The 18,056-nt window shown below is 39.7% G+C and overlaps 1 protein-coding gene across 7 annotated transcripts in view; it reads left to right on the top strand.

Moving 5' to 3' along the window:
• Nucleotides 1-18,056, top strand: part of TUB (TUB bipartite transcription factor) — a 146,364-nt gene that overhangs the window by 82,106 nt on the left and 46,202 nt on the right. For all 7 annotated transcript variants that reach the window (XM_032113079.1, XM_032113081.1, XM_032113076.1 and 4 more), the window contains exons 2-3: nt 16,405-16,456; nt 17,781-17,943. In XM_032113079.1, coding sequence (XP_031968970.1) covers nt 16,405-16,456; nt 17,781-17,943 — 215 coding nt within the window. The remainder of the gene's footprint in view (nt 1-16,404; nt 16,457-17,780; nt 17,944-18,056) is intronic.

An 18,056-nucleotide genomic window follows, 5' to 3' on the forward strand; every position in this document is an offset into this window, starting at 1 on the left:
CCCTGTGTGCTCCCCAGTTTGACACCACTAGTGAAGATCAGAGTATGTGCACTGGTAGTGTGCAACGCCACCCCACGGTGATAAACACTTTTGGAGGGTCACGTACAGAATGCTGTTGCTGTCTTATACATTTCCAGCTTGTTTGTGCCAGCCAACTCTCTTTCCATAATTCTGCTGAACTCCTCACCCTGTTCCAGTTTTGGTAGGTCCTGAATGAGCAAGAAAATGGAGCCCTCTGAGTCTGACAGAGTGAAGCTGAGTGACATTCAGTGGATGCTCCTTCAGGCTGAATGGCTCACCTTGCATCCTGCAATAAACACAAACTCACGGGTTGTGCACTGGAGTATTAGAGCTATGAAAAATGTGCAAATAACATAGATCATGTGCTACATCAATTAGACCTTCTGTGCAGTGGGCAATTAGTGTTTCATAAAGAAGATACACAGTCATGTGTATTTATCAGAGAGGAGAAGAAAACATCTGCTGGTGTATGAGTCTTGATTAGACCCAAAGGGGAATCTTAGTTTCACTCTTTTTAATGGTCCAATAGCTAAAATCATTCTTTCTGCCTTACTTAAGTACATTTGGAAATAGCTTCCCACAGTGCCTGAAGTGGTTTAATTACATCTGATGTGGTTAGAAGAGGTCTCCAGCTTTGTGTGATAGAGCTTCCTCTATCTGAGAGGACGTGTGCTTGCTGATTACACCTGCATCTCCTTTGCCTGGCATGCTCCTGGTGATTTACAGTGTGGCTGTGGCTCAAGAGCTCAGTGGGACAGGTCCCTTGGGGTGCTGGATGCACAGCCAGGCTTGTGTCTTACTGCCTCACGTCCTGCTTGATGTGGAGCTCTGGGAGATGTTGCAAAGGCAGAAGTGTATTACCCCTGTGTTACTGACAGGGACCCTGCATACACAGAAGTGTGACTTTTCCAGGATAAAAACACAGTAGCAAGATCAGGGAAGGAATTACATTTGCTTTATCTTCTACGCTTCCTTCCCCCAAATAAGATTATCTTTTTTATTTCACTTATATTGCTCATTGTCAAATCTGAAGTGGGATAGTGAGAACTACGCATAAAAAAATGAATCCAGTAAATTTTCTTCACAATGTGTTGATGTTGGGAGGAATCTTCTGCATAGATCTGTAAGAAATGGTCCTAGGATTCATATGAAGACTAGGATCCCTGCTTTTTAGATACCAGAATTCCTATAGCTGTCCTTCATGATGTTCCCTATGTGGATTCTCATTGCTCTACAAATACCATTGAGCTGAGCCCCAAAACTTCCTCTTACAGAGAGACTGTTTAAGGTCTTTGCCTCTATCCAGCCACCACCTTCATCATGAAATCTGTTGGACTTAGAAAGATTAACCCTCTTTAATTTTAGTTGAAATTAATCAACTGAAAAAATATTATAGGCATTATCAATGCTTAAATCTTTCTTCCTTACAAAAGCAGGCAGAGGCCCCTCATTACACTGAATTGTCAGTGAAGGAATTTGAAGTTTGAGTACTCTGGTCAATTTTTGTTACAAAAGCCCTGCAGAAATGAGAATTCTTCCTGAAACTTCCAGAGGTTCCCTGCCTTCTAGAATATGTGACATTAACATACACATTTCATGGGAGATAGATAACTTTAATCCTTCTATGACGAAGATCCAAATATTTTGAATTTAATTTTACTTGTATGGTATGATCTGCTTCCTGTTCTAGGAAATCAGCAACCAAGCTAATAATCACATATTTCTGCTCACATTTTACCCTTTTTAACTGAAAATATTTCACAGAAGGGAAGTAACAGGCTTACAGGTGTGTCCAGAGGAGATTCCTTTTGCTGTAATTGTTGCTAACAGGCATTCTACCAGGTGAAGAGGAATAATTAAAATGGCAACTTCAGCGAAGTATTAAAAATATATGAAAAGGTTGGTGAAAGCCCTTTCCTGTAATGATTTGCTACAGATGCCACAGCACCTGAACAGTTCTTTGTTCAATAAAAATACTTTACATCTTATTCTCCCAGCCTTCGCTTTGCAAGTTAAACACAAGACAGCCTCCTGGCAAGTAGGTTTGTGTATTTTTGCTGTGCCTTTTGTATCCACAAAAGGTGTTAGTAAACTTTTCTGTGCAGTTTGTCAACACAGCCTTTCTTTAGCAGTTAATCTGATCTACTTCAGCTGTGATCTGTTTAGTTGCATTTTTAAATGACACGCAGGAGCAAATTAGATTAGGCTTGTTCTCTTTGTTGAAAAATGGAAAGCACAAAATCCAAGACCTGTAGTATCTTGAATTACCTCAGGACCCGTTTCTGTCACGCTTAAACAAATCTGCTCCAAGGGTATGGCTGCATCAGGGGTAGCTCTCTAAAGCTGTGCTGGTTTAGAAATCAGAAATTGAAGTGGTTTTAAACAGACTTGTGTTGTATTTTATGATCAAAACATTTGGGGCGAGAAACAATTTGTACTTTTTCTGAATACGTGAAGAGTGACATTTGCTAAATTCTACATTCTGGTTATTCTTTCTATCTTGAAGATTTTTATTAAATTGTAACTACATAGGAAGCAGTACTTGTCACAATATAATTGCATATTGGAGATTCACGTAAGTTCCACACCTTGAATCCACAAGCTGAAATTCAAAGTGATACTATCATTTATCTTCCTTTAAAAAACAAAGGGAATAACACAAAAACCCCCCAAAAGTACCCAAACCCAGTGATACCCAATTATGCTCAAACATTTGAGTTATGTTTTAAAGAGGAGAATTTGTCTGTTCTATGCAGTTTGTAGAGTCAGTAGGTTTTTCCTATGTTATTTCTTATCCCTGTCTTTGGGATTGATAATATGCCTGAATCTTAGAGGAAAAAGAAGAAAAAGACAAGGAAAACAGTTTTTGTCTTAATCGGTAAATGAACTGCAGTATCTGTATCTAGCATGAAAGCAGCCATTGGAATTGCAGATTTGGCTATCCATTTTGTTTCTAGGAACTGACAAATGTACAATTTGCAATCCTATGTAATTATAATCTGATTCCAGAGTCCTATAATTTCTACCAGTATCTGGAAATATATAATTTGAGCATAAATTTTCGGTAGAGAATGTGCAGGGATTAGCGGCAAAACCTTAATGAGAATTATACTGCTTAATTCCTTGGATATTATGCTGGTATTGTGTCCTTTATCTATTTTGAGAGGTCATATTATACTGAAAATCTGTAGCAGTACATGAACAGCAAAGGATGCTTGTGGCTTTGCGTGAGAGCTGTCCATCAGTTTATAAAACATGGTACCCCATTTGCTTAGGCATTGGCACATGGTGAAAAAAAATGCTTAACTCAAGTAAAACAGTTTAAAAAATTGTAGATTGGATAAATGCTAAAATCTTTTTCATCGAATTCCTTTGGATATTTTGTTACAGTCATGAATGACAGCTGCTTGCCAGTTTAAGGAAAACAAACACTTTTAGAGTTGACACAGCTTTTTAAATCTAATTGTCTTATGTATGCTTTATTTCAAAGGCAAGGTTACTCTTTTTGCGTGTAATATATTTGTGCAAATCTTAGGAGTTTTCAAAACAATAATAAAAAGCATTTTAAGCATCTTAGTGGTGTTTTTTTGGTTTTTTTTATTCCTCTTTGGTTACTGTTTGATGGCAGTGGTATTTGACAGTTTAGAAAGCAAAGATAAAAATGAATGATTTTTTTATCAACCTTTTATTCTGGTGCTTACCATTCCATGTGCTATAAGCTTTCATTGTGCAAATACTTAGCCATTTGAGCAGGTCTAGATGGCAATATTTATGTCCAGCAATAATAAGTTATGTTAGTCAGTTCAGGATCAGAACCCTAAAAATTAGGTGGTGAGTATATATCAGACCCTGTTTACAGTCTGATCCAAATGCAGTGAAAATGAGTCTGAAATGTCTTGCCTGGGGGACTGACTTTGCTCTCAAACAGTACCATGCAGACTATTCATGTGACAGTGTTTTGAAGCCCAGAACAATAATTTGAAAAAGGTAGTTGCAGTTAGAAATATGAATTAGTTGGGTCATGATCATTAGCTCTTAATTTTTCAGTAATTTGATAACTGTGTCAGCTATAAGTTGCGTACTGCAGAGGAGATTTGCAGCTGGAAATCTGAAGCTTTTTGGGGACATGGATTCCACATTCTCTGAAGCTGTGAGTCTGCAGGCTGTCATGACTCCTCTGCCACAGCCTTTCTCGAAATTCTCATTTCTTGCTGGCAGCCCTCATTTCTGCATGTTTTATATATCTCATAGAGCAAAATTGTGTGTCCTGAAAGGAATTGCTATATCAATTAACTGCCCAATACTGAAACAATCCAGTATTTGAGTCATACCAGTTAATGATGATAATTTTCCAGACTGTATTAAAAAAGTTTTTCAGATTTTCTCTTCCATTTTTTTTTAAAAAAAAAATATATACACATATATCTATGTACATGTGCTTAAATATGAGGAAATAATGTCTTGTCTGGTTTCTGTTGAGACATCAAGCTGGATAGAGCAGATAATGTATTACTTTTCTCAAGTTATCACACTTCTTGATAATTAAATGCTTTTTTAATATTTTTCCATTTATACGTCGCTGTAGCAAGGCATTTCGCTTAGCTTTTTGTAGTGCCACACAATGTACTACGAAGTGTTGAGAGAATAATCCAGAGTAATTATTAGACTAAATGATAATTTCATTGGAGGCAGTTAAGGAGAACCAGATGAAGATGATTGTCAGGTGTAACAAAAATGGTCACAGAGTAGTCAAGAAGTATAGTTGGGATTCTGATGATTCATAATGAACGTTGAACTAAAAATATTGCAATAACAAATACCTGACCTGTTTTAAATTTGAATAATTTATTTGAAATATTTAAAGCTGATATGCTAAACTAGGTGTATAAATTCAAATTGGTGAGCATGGTTAATGTTTATGAAAAATAAAGATGATTGAATTTTATGCAATGTACATAACTTAGTATGCTACAAACAGAGGTGTGTTGCATGAGAATACTGAGACGGTTACTTGATGTGACACTTCCAAGTACTTCTAAATGTAGGGAATGCATTTTGCTGTTAAAAGGACTACATTTTCTTCAATTTGAAACAGAAAAGCATGCCAGCATATTTGGAGTTAATATAGCCAGAATATATAAATATGGGTTTAATGGGACAACTTAGGCTTTTTCCTAAAATGTGTCAAGAGTTTCTATTTGTTGCTTTTCCTAATACAGCCTATGACATGTGATTCTGTATAGAATTATCCCATGTTATATTTTTCCCCTCCTGCTTATTTTCTCTCTACAATTATTTTTACTAGAGAAAGTAAACTCCCTTGGCTGGGAGTTGGGCACAGATGTGGAGAAAAACATTTAATGTAACAAAAGGAAAGAAAAGCTGATATGCTTTCCAATAATGTTGGAAGGGGCCTTTAAAGGGCACATTGGAAAACAGAGCTAGAAAATAGGCTTTCACTGTACAGAAACAAGGTTGATTCACAGCTGCAGAAAACTCTCTGATTGTGTTGTAAAGTTTTCCTGCTGCTTCTTAGGTCTTGAGAGTAGATTGCATCTACCCACACTTGGCTGCACACAGAAGCAAAGGAGAGAGATTAACTCAGTTTTGAAATGGAGAACAATGCTCCTCAGGTTGTTACTCACAGGATCATCCACACAGGGAACTGATAAATTGGAAAAGATTAAATATGTAACTTGTTTTGAAATTATCTTCGAATGCTGTAGACATCACCAGGATTGAATACCTCTGTCTTAAAAAAAACAAAGTGGGGGGGGAATCACCATCCCAACCTTATTACTACTATGGTTTTCTAAGATTTATTAAAATCTGAGAAAGAGTCTCTTTCTGTGCAGGCACTGTGCACACTGTGAAAACAATCCTCTGTCTTCAGAGGTTTATAGTTAAAAAACCCAACCTGGAGGGATTTATACATTCGCATCTTTGTATGCAATGTGAAGTTAGTGGGAACATTTTCATGAGATTGAATTCATGGCTTCAGGGATTCAGGGCCCAGGTGTGAAGATTGGGCTGTAAGGAATATCTCATCTGCATAGAGTGCTGTTAGAAATAAGGACTTAGTTTTTATTACAGGGTACAAAATATAGGCCAAATGGTATTTGCTACTTTTGATAGCCATCAATATCTTGCTAGTCTTGAAATCCATATCAGGTACTTGGGCACCAGCATCTGACAAACTCATTTTCCTCTGAAAATGCTGTCCAGGATTGTCAGTATTTACTACTAGTATAGAAGGTAACACGGAGAAAAACTCAAACCAAAAAGAAAAATCTACTTACCTCAGTTCCAGCAAAAGAGTACTAGGTTGGATTATAAAGATAGTATGTGTGGGGGGAGAAGTGACAAAATATTTTGTTTCACGGTTAGTATTTATCATGAAATGACATGTCTTCCCTTAGAAACTATATTCCATAGAAACTGTAAAACCACCTGTAAAAAGGAAAAGGGAGCTTGGCTGTTTCAATGCACTAGCATCTATCAGAATTACAGTTCTAACTGTATTTTTCTTCAGTTTTGATTGTTGGAGCAGCAAAGGTAAACTAGTCTCTTTCGCCCCCACATTTTAAACAATTTGATAGCTTAATTTTACTATTCCTTTAAAAATCCAGTAAATACAGCTCTATCTTTTTCCAGTCTGTCCTAAACGCGTACACAGGCAGTGGGATCTGTTAATACTTTGCTGCACTAGTGAATTACCTCAAATATAATCCATTTCAGCAGCAGCACGTTCGATCTACATATTCATGCCTGTGTTTGCACACCTACTGCAGGGAGAAGCCTCACTGAACACCTGCAGCAGTGACCCTATGGTTGGCATCAGTGTTTTGTTTGTTAAACACTTCACAATTATGCTATTATTTTAAAGGCCAGCATTGTTTCTAGGTTAATTACCGCACCTGTGAGGCTTCATTCTTGCTTCACAAAGGTGTTTCCAAGAGGAGTTAAGACTTGTTTGTTACTCTCATTTTACAGGTGTCTTGGAAGGTTGTACTGTTTGAGGTAAAATAGGCCCAGGAGATGCCAACTGGACGAAACCAAGTTTCATAGAACAGGTATAGGACAGGGAGGGGAAGGAGCCAGCAGTCATCTTGTGCAGGTTTTCTCTTCATCACATCACAGTGTTTTCCACATCAGAAAAGCAGAGGTCTGTTCTAGGTGACATCTTTTACCTGGTCAGCAGTACTGGAGTGGGAGAATTGTTGTGGTCCAGGCAGAGAACTCTTGTTCTGCAGTGTATGTATGTGTAAGTGCAGTCTCTTTATCCAGACAACACTTTTCCCTAGTTTCTGCCCATTTAATTTACTGTTAGTTGTGGTTGGATGCTTTGTACGTTAATGGGTTTGGTTTGTTTGTGCATATGTTTTACTGTTTTAACAACTGAGATTGGCTGGGTTTTGGTACTGAGAGAGAAACCTGGATCTTTCCAGTGGCTGGCAGTGATGTGTTTTCGATAAAGGCACTTCCTGAAAGTCATGTCATTTGTCATCTGGATCCATCTGCATTGCAGGTAGTGTACCTCCAGGTCACGGTGGTTTTTTTCCCTTCCCAATTCGCTCCTATTCAGGCACTTCTCATCAAACTACTTTAAATACAATTTTAGCATAGATCACTTAAAGGCTATTGTGTTTTACTACTCCATCATTCATGTTTATTAAATTCACCTCTCTCTTTTGGGACATAGATTCCTTCTCTGACATTGTGTTCAGAGTTTGTGTGTGTTGAGGGAGGGCAAGAAACAGCCCAGCCATCCCTCTTCCTGTAGGTGATATTTTCATTACCTGCAATTTGCTGCCATTGCTATCTTGTTTAGTTCTGTGTAATTGCAGAGAATGAATCTGTACAAATATTAGTTCAACTGATCTTTCCAGGGCAGTAGTGGCAGCCCTGTAGTTCAGTTATTTCAAAACATGCAATGTGCTGTAGGGAATAGTTTTGCTTTTCATCTCACTAGATCTTTTCCTGGCTTCTTATCATCCTCACTGAAAGCTGTCAGCCTAGGCATTTCAGATCCTAAACTGTAGTTTCTTTTTCTCTCTGACTACAGTTTTGTTCTGATTTAACTCAAAGCTGGATCTCATTACTTCAAAGCATGTCTGAAGTATCTGCAGGGCTCCTGTTGTTCCCTTCGCACTGAGAGTCTCTTGGGTTATTTGTTCAAGAATGGTCAGTGTTTGTTTTTATATATATCCTGTAATACATGCATCAAGCAATATATTATACCTGACTCTGATGGGTTTTTAAAAAACTTAGTCTGAGTGAAACATTTATAAGATTTGATTTCTATAATTGCTGTTGGTTTCATATACCCCTAAAGTCGTAACAATTGGAGATCTATTTTGATGAACTGTTCTAATTAAAACAGACCAAAATGCTGTTACAGAATCATAAAATGGTTTGGGTTGGAAGAGACCTTAAAGATCATCTTGTTCCAACTCCCCTGCCATGGGTAGGGACACTTTCTACTAGACTAGGTTGCTCAAAACTCCATCCAGCCTGGCCTTGAACACTTCCAGGGATGGGACATCCACAGCTTCTCTGGGCAGCCTCTTCCAGTGCCTCACCACCCAAACAGTAAAAATGTTTTTCCTAATATCCAATCTAAACCAACTGTCTGTTTGAAGCCATTCCCCCTTGTCCTGTTTTATCCCTTGTAAAATGTCCCTCTCCATTGTTCTTTTAGGCTCCTCCAGGCACTGGAATGCCACAACAAGGTCTCCCCTGAACCTTCGCTTCTCCAGGCTGAACAACTCTAACTCTCTTTGCCTTTCCTTGTAGGAGGGTGCTTCATCTCTCTGATCATCTTCTTGGCCTTCATCTGGACTTGCTCCAACAGGTCCACCCAGGACACATTTTGTTTCCTGGGATGAGAGCTCACATGGCTGGGTCATGTTGAGCTTCCCATCAACCATCACCTCCAAGTCCTTCTCCTCAGGGCTGCTGTCAATCCCTTCTCCTCCCTGTGCTTGTGCTCTGACCCAGCTGCAGGACCTTGCATTTGGCCTTGTTGAACTTCATGAGGTTCACACAGCCCCACCTCTCCAGCCTGTCAGGATGGCATCCCTTCCCTCCAGTGTGTCCGCACACCACACAGCTTGGTGTTGTCAGCCAGCTTGCTCAGGGTGCCCTTGATCCCACTCTCCATGTCACCAACAAAAATGTTAAACAGTGCCAGTTCCAATCCCAACCCTTAGGAATGCCACTCCTCACTGGTCTCCATTTGGATATTGAACCATTGACCACAACTATTTTGAGTGTGACCATCAAGCCAGTTCCTTATGCACTGACTGCTCCATTTGTTAAATCCATGCCACTGCAGTTTAGAGACAAGCATGTTGTGCAAGACTGTGTCAAATGCTTTGCAAAAGTTCAGGTAGATGATGTCTGTGTCTCTTCCCTCATCCACAGGCAATGCTATAGCCCTGTCAGAGCAGGCCACCAGATATTTCAGGCATGATTTGCCCTTACGGACACCATGTTTGCTGTCACTAATCATGCCCTCATTTTCCATGTGCCCGAGTTCGATAGGAACTTCCCTGGACTGCCATGTCTTCTCAAATATAATTGCTAGTGGCTTAGCCACTCCCTCTGCCAGTTCCCTCAGGACCCGTGGATGCATCTCATCAGGTCCTGTGGCCTTCTGCGCCTCTAGGTGCCTTAGATGGTCTCAAACCTGACTTTCTCCTATGGAGAGCAGTGCTTCATTCTCCTAGTCCCTGCCTTTGCCATCTGCACTCAGGCTGTGTGGCTGGAGCACTTGCTAATGAAGTCTGAGTCAAAATAGTCATTGAGTACCTCAGCCCTCCATGTCCCGGGTAACTGGGTCTTCCATTTCCTTCTGGAGAGGGTCCATGTTTTCCCTAGTCTTCCTTTACTCAGCAGTGTACTTATAGAAGCTTGTGTTGTTGCCCTTGACATCTCTGGCCAGATTTAATTCTGTCAGGGTTTTAGCTTTCCCAGCCTGATCTCTGACAATTGTGTGGCCATTCTGAGGATTTGGCTGGAGTTAATCTTAACAATTATCTACATGGAATTAAGAAAAAAATTTATGAATGTGTTCCTGTTGTTACATTTGCTCTCAGTTAATCTGCAGAACTGTTGCCAGACATAATAAGTGTCATAGATCTTAATGTACAAAGGACATTTAGATAAACCTTACTGGAGCAAATAGTACCAACAACCTTTCAGGAAGGTCTCATTAATTTGCTGATTTTTAAACTAGTTTGCCATCCAGGATTTGAGAAGAAAATAAAGCATTTGGTTCTGTAATTATTTGTGCAACTACACATGCAGTCTCTGCTATCAGCCATCTGCCCTGCAGGCATTACTTGTAGTGCCATTTGGATCATCAGCACAGTGTATGATCCTCTGCATCTTCTGTTTTGTGGCTGGCTTGGTGCTGATACTTGTCATACAAATATCTGTTTCTTGTTTCTGCTTTTTTTTCCCTGTCCTTTTGCTTTATTATTTTTATTCTCTTTAAGGGTCTTCTGCACAGGCAGAGGAGGTGATGCTGTACACCTGGACAGGCATGCTTTTATTTATTATGTGGGTTTTACAGTGAAACACTTTTCCTCTGAAGCTTCACCTAAAGAACCGCAATTTCCATTTCTTCAGGAGTTCCTGGTGTCTGTACTTTCCTGGTCAGTTCAGTGGTAACTGGGATGTGTCCTGTAAGGGTAGGCTGTTGCCTTCTCTGCCCTGTGAACATGGCATGGGAGAAGTCCAAGAGCTGCTGTTGCTGCTGTTGGCAGTAGAAGGGCAAAATAATATTCAGTGTCCTTGGGCTGCTCCTCAATATCCAGACTTCTGCTTGCTTAGGTGGCCCAGGAGTCACTCATTTTACTGTAAAGACAGCAGCTGCAAGTTTTACTCTAAATCAGGTGACTGAGCAGCTGCTTTAGGGTCAGAAAGCCTTGATGATTCCTGGCATGAGGGGAGCCCTTGCAGTCTTTCAGAGTGATTTGCATCATTTATAAGTCTTTGGTTAGCCTGTGTGCCTGATACAATAACGTTCTCCCAAGTGGTTTCTGGTGTGCTCAGCATATGGCGTTCAGGGGGGAGCAGACCTTGTTTTATGTGGGGTGTGGTGATTTGCAGGTGTTGGCATTTTTGCTGACTTCACTGGGCAGGAACTGGGTGAATTTCACTTGTTTGAAGAACCTAAATGTGTGCTATTCCCCCTGAAGCATGAGTTCAGCCTGCAGGTCCCTAACCCCGTTAATGGGCTTTTACAGTAGCATTTCATCAGTGCTGCGGGAAGCTCGTTCCTAAGGGCTTAACAGTGACATTATCTAGAGCAGTTGGGCTTTATGGAACTACAGAGACTTTACAGAGAAGTGTAATTGGGTGAATATGACAGATGGTATCCAGTCAGCCAAGTGCTATCTCTTTACAGGAATTTTATTTTGGAGACTGTAGTGTTCAAATGGCACATTACACCCATTCTTGTTCTTTTGAGTCTGTTCTGCTCTTAAGGATCCCATAACCTGTTTGTCTTGACACAGCAGTATAGCAGCTTTCTTCACAGCAGGAGTGTATGGAAAAGATCTGAGTGATCTTAAGAGTAGTCTGATATGGTGTAGTTTTTTTTTCTTTCTATCTGGTTTGATCATCCATTGTTTTTGAATTGCAGTTCACAGAAGAAACTCAAGATGAAAATACCACCTCTAATTTTCCATTGCTTCTGGTTCAGTGTCCTAAATGGGAGGAACAATTTCTTATCCAATTCTTCATCTTTTTATAGTGTGAACTGTTTGTCTCAGGAATTTTCCCTGCCTATGTATATTCATTTTGCTTGTGCAAAGGTCCCTGATTTCACATAGAGATTTTGGGTGCTGCTGTTTAGTAATGGGTTATCATAAAGCAACAAAAATAGAAAATGCAAAGGTGACACTTCTTAAACAGCATGTTAAGGTTTAGTGGTAGTATGAGTCTGCTTGTTTGATGAGCTATACTTGGTGCAGTTAGTGCTGGGCTGCAGGGATGTGCTAGGGGAGATTTTGGACCTTTGTCCTGGTAAAAAAGTTATTTTCATGGAAAATGTTCCTTTATGAAGCAGTGTCAGGAAGGAACAAAAGCATTGCCTTGTTCGTCAGGCAGAAACAATAGAGCTGCTTTACTGTGTCAGACTTTTTCTTTTAAAAAAACCCCTAAATAAAATCAGTGACTGCATGCATCTTGCACATTCTAATCAGAAATATTTCTTCTTAATTCTTTTTTCTTGCAATGGCTTCTTGAAGTACAAGCAGTTTGCATGCTCAAAGAGCAAAGGCAAAGTACTTGCTGTGAAAAGTGTTATTTGAATTAAGTCTTTTCAGATTTTACTTAAAATGAAATCAGCCCATGTGGAATTACAGTAAAATGTAGCAAGATGTTGACTTACAGAATCTTCTGCCTTCATCTCAGTAGTAAATTGTGGAACTTCCCGTGATCATGAAGCTTCATCCTTAAAACCTGATTGGTCTTGGGTTTCTCTTGAAATGTTTAAGGAATAGAGATTATGAAAAGCTTAGAATACTAAAAATTCTTGCGTATGTTTTCATCTTTGTTATGACATGGAGCACTATAGTAAGCCCGACTTACTATAAATTTGAAAATAATGCTATCTAAAGATAATACTTAAGTCTCTGTGGGCGTTAGTCCAGGCAACTGATACGAATCTTTACAATAGGTAGCTGTAGGCTTGACTTCTTAAACCCAGCAGCTAGTAAATTCTAAGGGGTGGATTGTTCGAGTTCTGTATAGAAGGATGGGTTTTCCCTGCATAATTATCTGCAAGGAAATACATACAAGGTGTGATTTGTCAGCTGAATTTGGATGAGACCATTACTGCAGAGCTGAAGGGCTGTTTGCAATATTATACATAGTGTCAAATTGCTTTTTGTTTTAAGTGGGTCAGAGCCATAGCCAAGATGCCAGACAGATGTGTATAATCCTTGATCAAATAGGAGTAAAAATGAATCTTACTGGATTTTCAGGATACTTCAGTGTGCTGAGCAGATTGCTAATATGTATGCATGCTCTTCAATAATTCAATTTTCATGAATTATAAAGTTATATTTCTTTATTAAATCTGACTGAGTTTCATGCTGCTCTTGGGATTTTCTAGCATCACATCAAACATGTAGGCAGAATTGTTCTAACAGCCTCTCTCTCTCTGAGATTATTTCCTGCCATCTTTCAGTCACTGTTTTTCTGCTGTACTGGGCTTTTAGTTTCTGACCATCCCAGTTATTTGGACCTGAGTGCAACAAAACCATGGCCCCTTCCAAAACTGGGCAGGACAAACTGGGTCCTCACCATGTGCACAACCCTTCCGCAGGGATGAGCTATTGATTTCTGCTCTTTTGAAAGACCAGGAAGGGCAAAGGCTGTGCTTCTGCTCACACACTTTGTGTTTTCCAAAGAAAGAACAGGCAGAAATCCAGAACTGGGTTTCAACTCTTGGACCCTGGAGCATCCGACAGAATGCACGGACTGCCAGATGCCGTGGCAAGATTATCTGCTAAATCTTTCTGCAAGGACTCACTGAAGTGTGAGATAAAGGGTCAGTGGCACTTACACACTTCATCTCAGAGCCCTCTGCAGATGTTTTCCAAGGCAGCAAGACTGAGGGCCTGATGGAATTGCTATGGAAACAGAGCTTATATTATTTATTTATTTACTTACTTAGTTATGCATGCATGTATTTAAACCCTGACATCCCTTAATGGCATATCTTGGAAGTCACCCAGTTTCAGAAGACTTTGTCTGTTGGAAATTGGGGAATGTGAAATGTTGGCTGCTGGTCAGCAACTCCAAGGTCCAGTAGTTCTGCAGAAAACAGTGACAAAGTGCAGTCTCAAACTGGAGTGCTCTGTTGTTACAGCAGAATAATATATAAGCTAAATTGAACCCTTGTTGTATTTGGAGTTGCATAAGTGTTATTAGACATCAAGAAAGGACAGAACTGCAGCTTTTCAGGGATACTGAAACGGAGTAACTGTTAAAATAGACAGAGTTAGTGGTCATGAGGGCCTTTTAACATTACCCTGTGAAGGATTCAGAAGAGTGATGTGGCTGACTGGTGGGAGCAAGGCATTCTCATTCCAGTCCAGCAACCTGGAGAGAGAGAGAGGATTGTTGAAGTAACCTTATTCTGCTGAATCTTGGTGTCAGTGAAGAAAGCTGGAGTTCAGTTGTATTTGTGGAATGTTAAATACAAGGCTTGTCATTAATGCATACCTAGAAAACATTGTGGAAAACTACCCCAGAACTGTATAAAATATGAAGTGGGATAATGAAGGAGCTGGAAGCTCCAGATGAGGTTGTCATTTGGTTTTCAAAGCATGCTGCTCTCGGTCTCAGCTTTGATTGCATATATTCAGAAGCTTTAAAAAAAAGTCTTGCAGTAAGAAGGGCAATGTGGAGAGGTGTTTTAGCATTGCAACATCCATAGTTTTTTGGATGGAGTTTTATTTTTTTTTGGCAGTCCTCTGATTATCTGATAGTTGCTTTGCATTCATGGAATGCTGAATCAATGCAAATCACACCATTCTCTGCCTGGGGTTTGCTGCTTGGTGTTATTTAAACTGCCATGTTTACCATGCTAAGGTTGGGCATTTAAGAGACATGAAGGAGCTGTGCCTGAACCTGAATTTGCCTTGTTGTGGCTTCCCACGCAGGACACAGGACATTTTCCTGCCCCCTTGTTCTGTGCAGTGTGTCATGCCGGGAGATGGATGCTAGGATGGTATATGCATTGCTGCCTCTGCAGATCTTGGGGTCTGTATTAGCATTGTTACACGGTTTGGGCTTTTTTTCCAGCGTTGTCTGAAATAAGGAGGATTTGTTCAGGCCATTGAGCCTGAAACTTTACACTTAGGCATCTTTTACTCGATTGTTTGGCTGAAAATCTCCATCAGGGTAGTTTTACTTTCTAGCAGTGCAGCTTAGACTGGTGCAGTTGTAGTGAAACACTCTTCTGCAAACCTGATATTGTATACCAGGGAGGAACGTGTGTCTTCCTTTTATAACTTCTGTAATTTTTAAGATGAAGAATTCTTGGTGCAAAGTAGGACATTTTGATGAGTGGGAGTTTTTTTTTTTTTTCTTTAATCTTTTTTGTGGACTCTCTGTAATACATGACTTCTACAAGAGATGGTAATTTCATACCTGAGGTGGTTGAACAGCACAGTTTCAATTCGTGGAACATCAGCCTTTTGTAGCATACAACCGAAGAAAAATTGTAAAAGGCTGATGCTACCAGTAATGCTTAATTATAGGTCTTTCATAATGCTGGCATTGGAAAGGTGGCATTCTGCATGCCTTTATTAGCTGTTCTGTCTAACTGTACTATAATGTTACTGTCTCCTAAAGGCTGTGTTTTAATACATGGCATTCACTTTTTTTTATGAAATTTCCACTGCACTACTGTTGATTTGTATGTAGGTCAGAATCCAGGTCTGTTTGTCCTGGATCTTTTTTTTTTTCTTTTTGATTGTTAAGAGTAATTGTAAGAGAAGGGGCTGACATTTTGTAAAAGTGTATTGTAAGAGAAAATGATTTTTCCTCCTAAGAGGCTATTGTTTTTGTTCTATAGCACTATTTTCCTTGTAGATGACATATTACTCTTTAAAAGATTCAATTATCTGTGTTCAATGTTTAACCATAGTGTTTTTACAATAGAGACCTTTATTCTGCAGAAAAACAAAGCCTAGTCAGTAGTTTGATAAAATACTTCGCAAAAATAGCTTTCTGATTTCAATACCAGTCTTTAATATCTAATTAATGAAAATGATTGAATGCACAGGAGCTAATCTGCCAACTAGCTACAATTAGTAGAGAGAAATATGGCACTGAGCAGTGCTGTTTATCTTGCCAGCCTCGAAGCGCTGAAGTGTGTGGCAATAAGTGTGACTTTTCAGATATTCAGGAATAAATTATGGTTTTCAGTGTGCGAAAGATTAGGCGGGTAATTTTCCTAACATAATTTTAAATACTGCTGAGTTGCTAAGCAGTTCACTTACACTCCTCCCTTTTTCCAGGCTTTATATGCAAATTTTCAATTTCAGTGCTGTATACATTGATGTTTTGCCTTAGAAGAGAATGGAAAGGAAACCAAGCTGTAGACAGTGGATTTTGCATTTCTTTGTGAACTGCCTGAATATATATTTTTTGTTGAAGTTTATGTGAGCCAGAGTTTTTCGATTTTTCATGGACTGCATTTAAATCCCCTGGGGCCAAGTTTTTCAGTTTAGGGCAGGCAAATTTCCATGGAACATAGTGGGAGTTTTGTATGGGTAACTCCTGTGAGAGTTTCCTCCACTGGGTGCTGTTAGGTGTTGTTTTGAGCGATAAATTATGTACTCTTTGTCTTTGCAGTGTTCTGGATGATGAGGGGAGCAGCCTGCGTCAGCAGAAGCTTGACAGACAGGTAAGATCATGGAGGAAGACCTTCTTGCTCCCTAAAGTCTGAGTCCTGGAGTAATGAAAACACTGATAATTGATAGAAAATTGCATCCTTTGTTTGGGGGATGCAAAGTAGAGATCTGTGGAGGCTGAACTTAACTCAGAAGTCTGGCTTCCATTAAAATTTGTCTTCTGACTGTGGTTTGAGGGATTCCCACTGCCTTGGACTCGTTTTAAGCTGATGTACAATGTATTTGTTACCCCACTGATGGAACAGTCACACCAGCCAACAGAGGTTAACCACAAAGTTTTTGTTCAGTGGATTTAGCCCTTGTTGCTGTAACCTAGTGGCACTGTGTGCTGTGTTGCCTATTTTCTGACTGTATTCCTACGTGACTTGTACAAGGGAGTCAGAACCTCTTGCATGAAATCTGAGGGAATTGTGTCATCAAGTTTTAATGGAAGTTGAGGTTTCTGCTTTTACTTTGATTTCTGTGGTCCCCTTCTCAAAAAATGTCATTTTTATAGTTAAACCTTGTGAGTTTAATTTTATCCTTTTCTATTCCCACTATTTCATCAGCTTGCATGTTTACCAGCATCTCATTTTCAAATTCAAGTACTTTCTATTTATGCCATAATCCTGTACTTAATTCTGATTATGTTGGAGTCATGTTGAGGTGTTAACACAACTTATGGAGCTGAAAGAATTCACCTCCATTTTTATTCTTCAGTTTTATTGCATCTCCTTTCTAGAAGCTAAAATATCGCTGTACAGAAGCAAGGAAATGGTAAGGTAAAGGATAAGTAAAATTAACAGTTCAGTTCTCCGAGGTTGAAGAAGAGGGCTCAAATAAGGTCCCTATGGATGCCGAAGGTTTTGGTTTTCAGCAGGTCTAGCTAAGAAATTTAAGTGTTTAATTAAAGTTCACCTATTATAGCTGTTAAATTAGGCTCATGTCCAGTATTATCACTCGATTCTAGTTTGCAATTACCTGCTTTTAATTTACAGAAACTGAAATTGGCATCTCTGCCTCATGCCCTTGCTTACCCTCCCATTGCTTCACAGCCAGTTTTCTCACACTGTTGTTTTCCCAAAGGTTATTTCCAAGCAAGCTCTGACAGCTGGTAGGCTGCTCAGAACAATGTATTTTAATTATTTGCTGTTTTCAGCAGAAGGTGTTTCAGCAGTGGGTTGGTTGTGGTTTTTTGGAAAGATTTCATATAACCCGACATCCCAATATCCAGCTTGCCAACTGCTGGGGAAGGTGTAAAGTTGACCATTGTTTTCCATCTTAGGTTGCCGCTGTTTGGAGGTCAGTAACAGATGCTTTTCTCTGTGTTTTCTCCAGAGAGCACTGCTAGAACAGAAGCAGAAAAAGAAGCGCCAGGAGCCACTGATGGTTCAGTCCAACGTGGACAGTCGGGCACGGACGCGCCGGACGAAACATTCGGAGGAGCAGGCCCCGCTGGTTGAATCCTATCTCAACAGCAACAGCAGCACCATATATCATGGTACAGAGTGTCACCTCTTGCAGGTGTATTTGCTGAGAGTCCTAGTGTGGTGCTCTCCCCGTTCATTTTATGCTCATGAGAACAAAGGCTCTCGTTTTGCATATTTTAGTAAA

Source organism: Corvus moneduloides, chromosome 6 (assembly GCF_009650955.1).
Source record: "Corvus moneduloides isolate bCorMon1 chromosome 6, bCorMon1.pri, whole genome shotgun sequence".
NCBI lineage: Eukaryota > Metazoa > Chordata > Aves > Passeriformes > Corvidae > Corvus > Corvus moneduloides.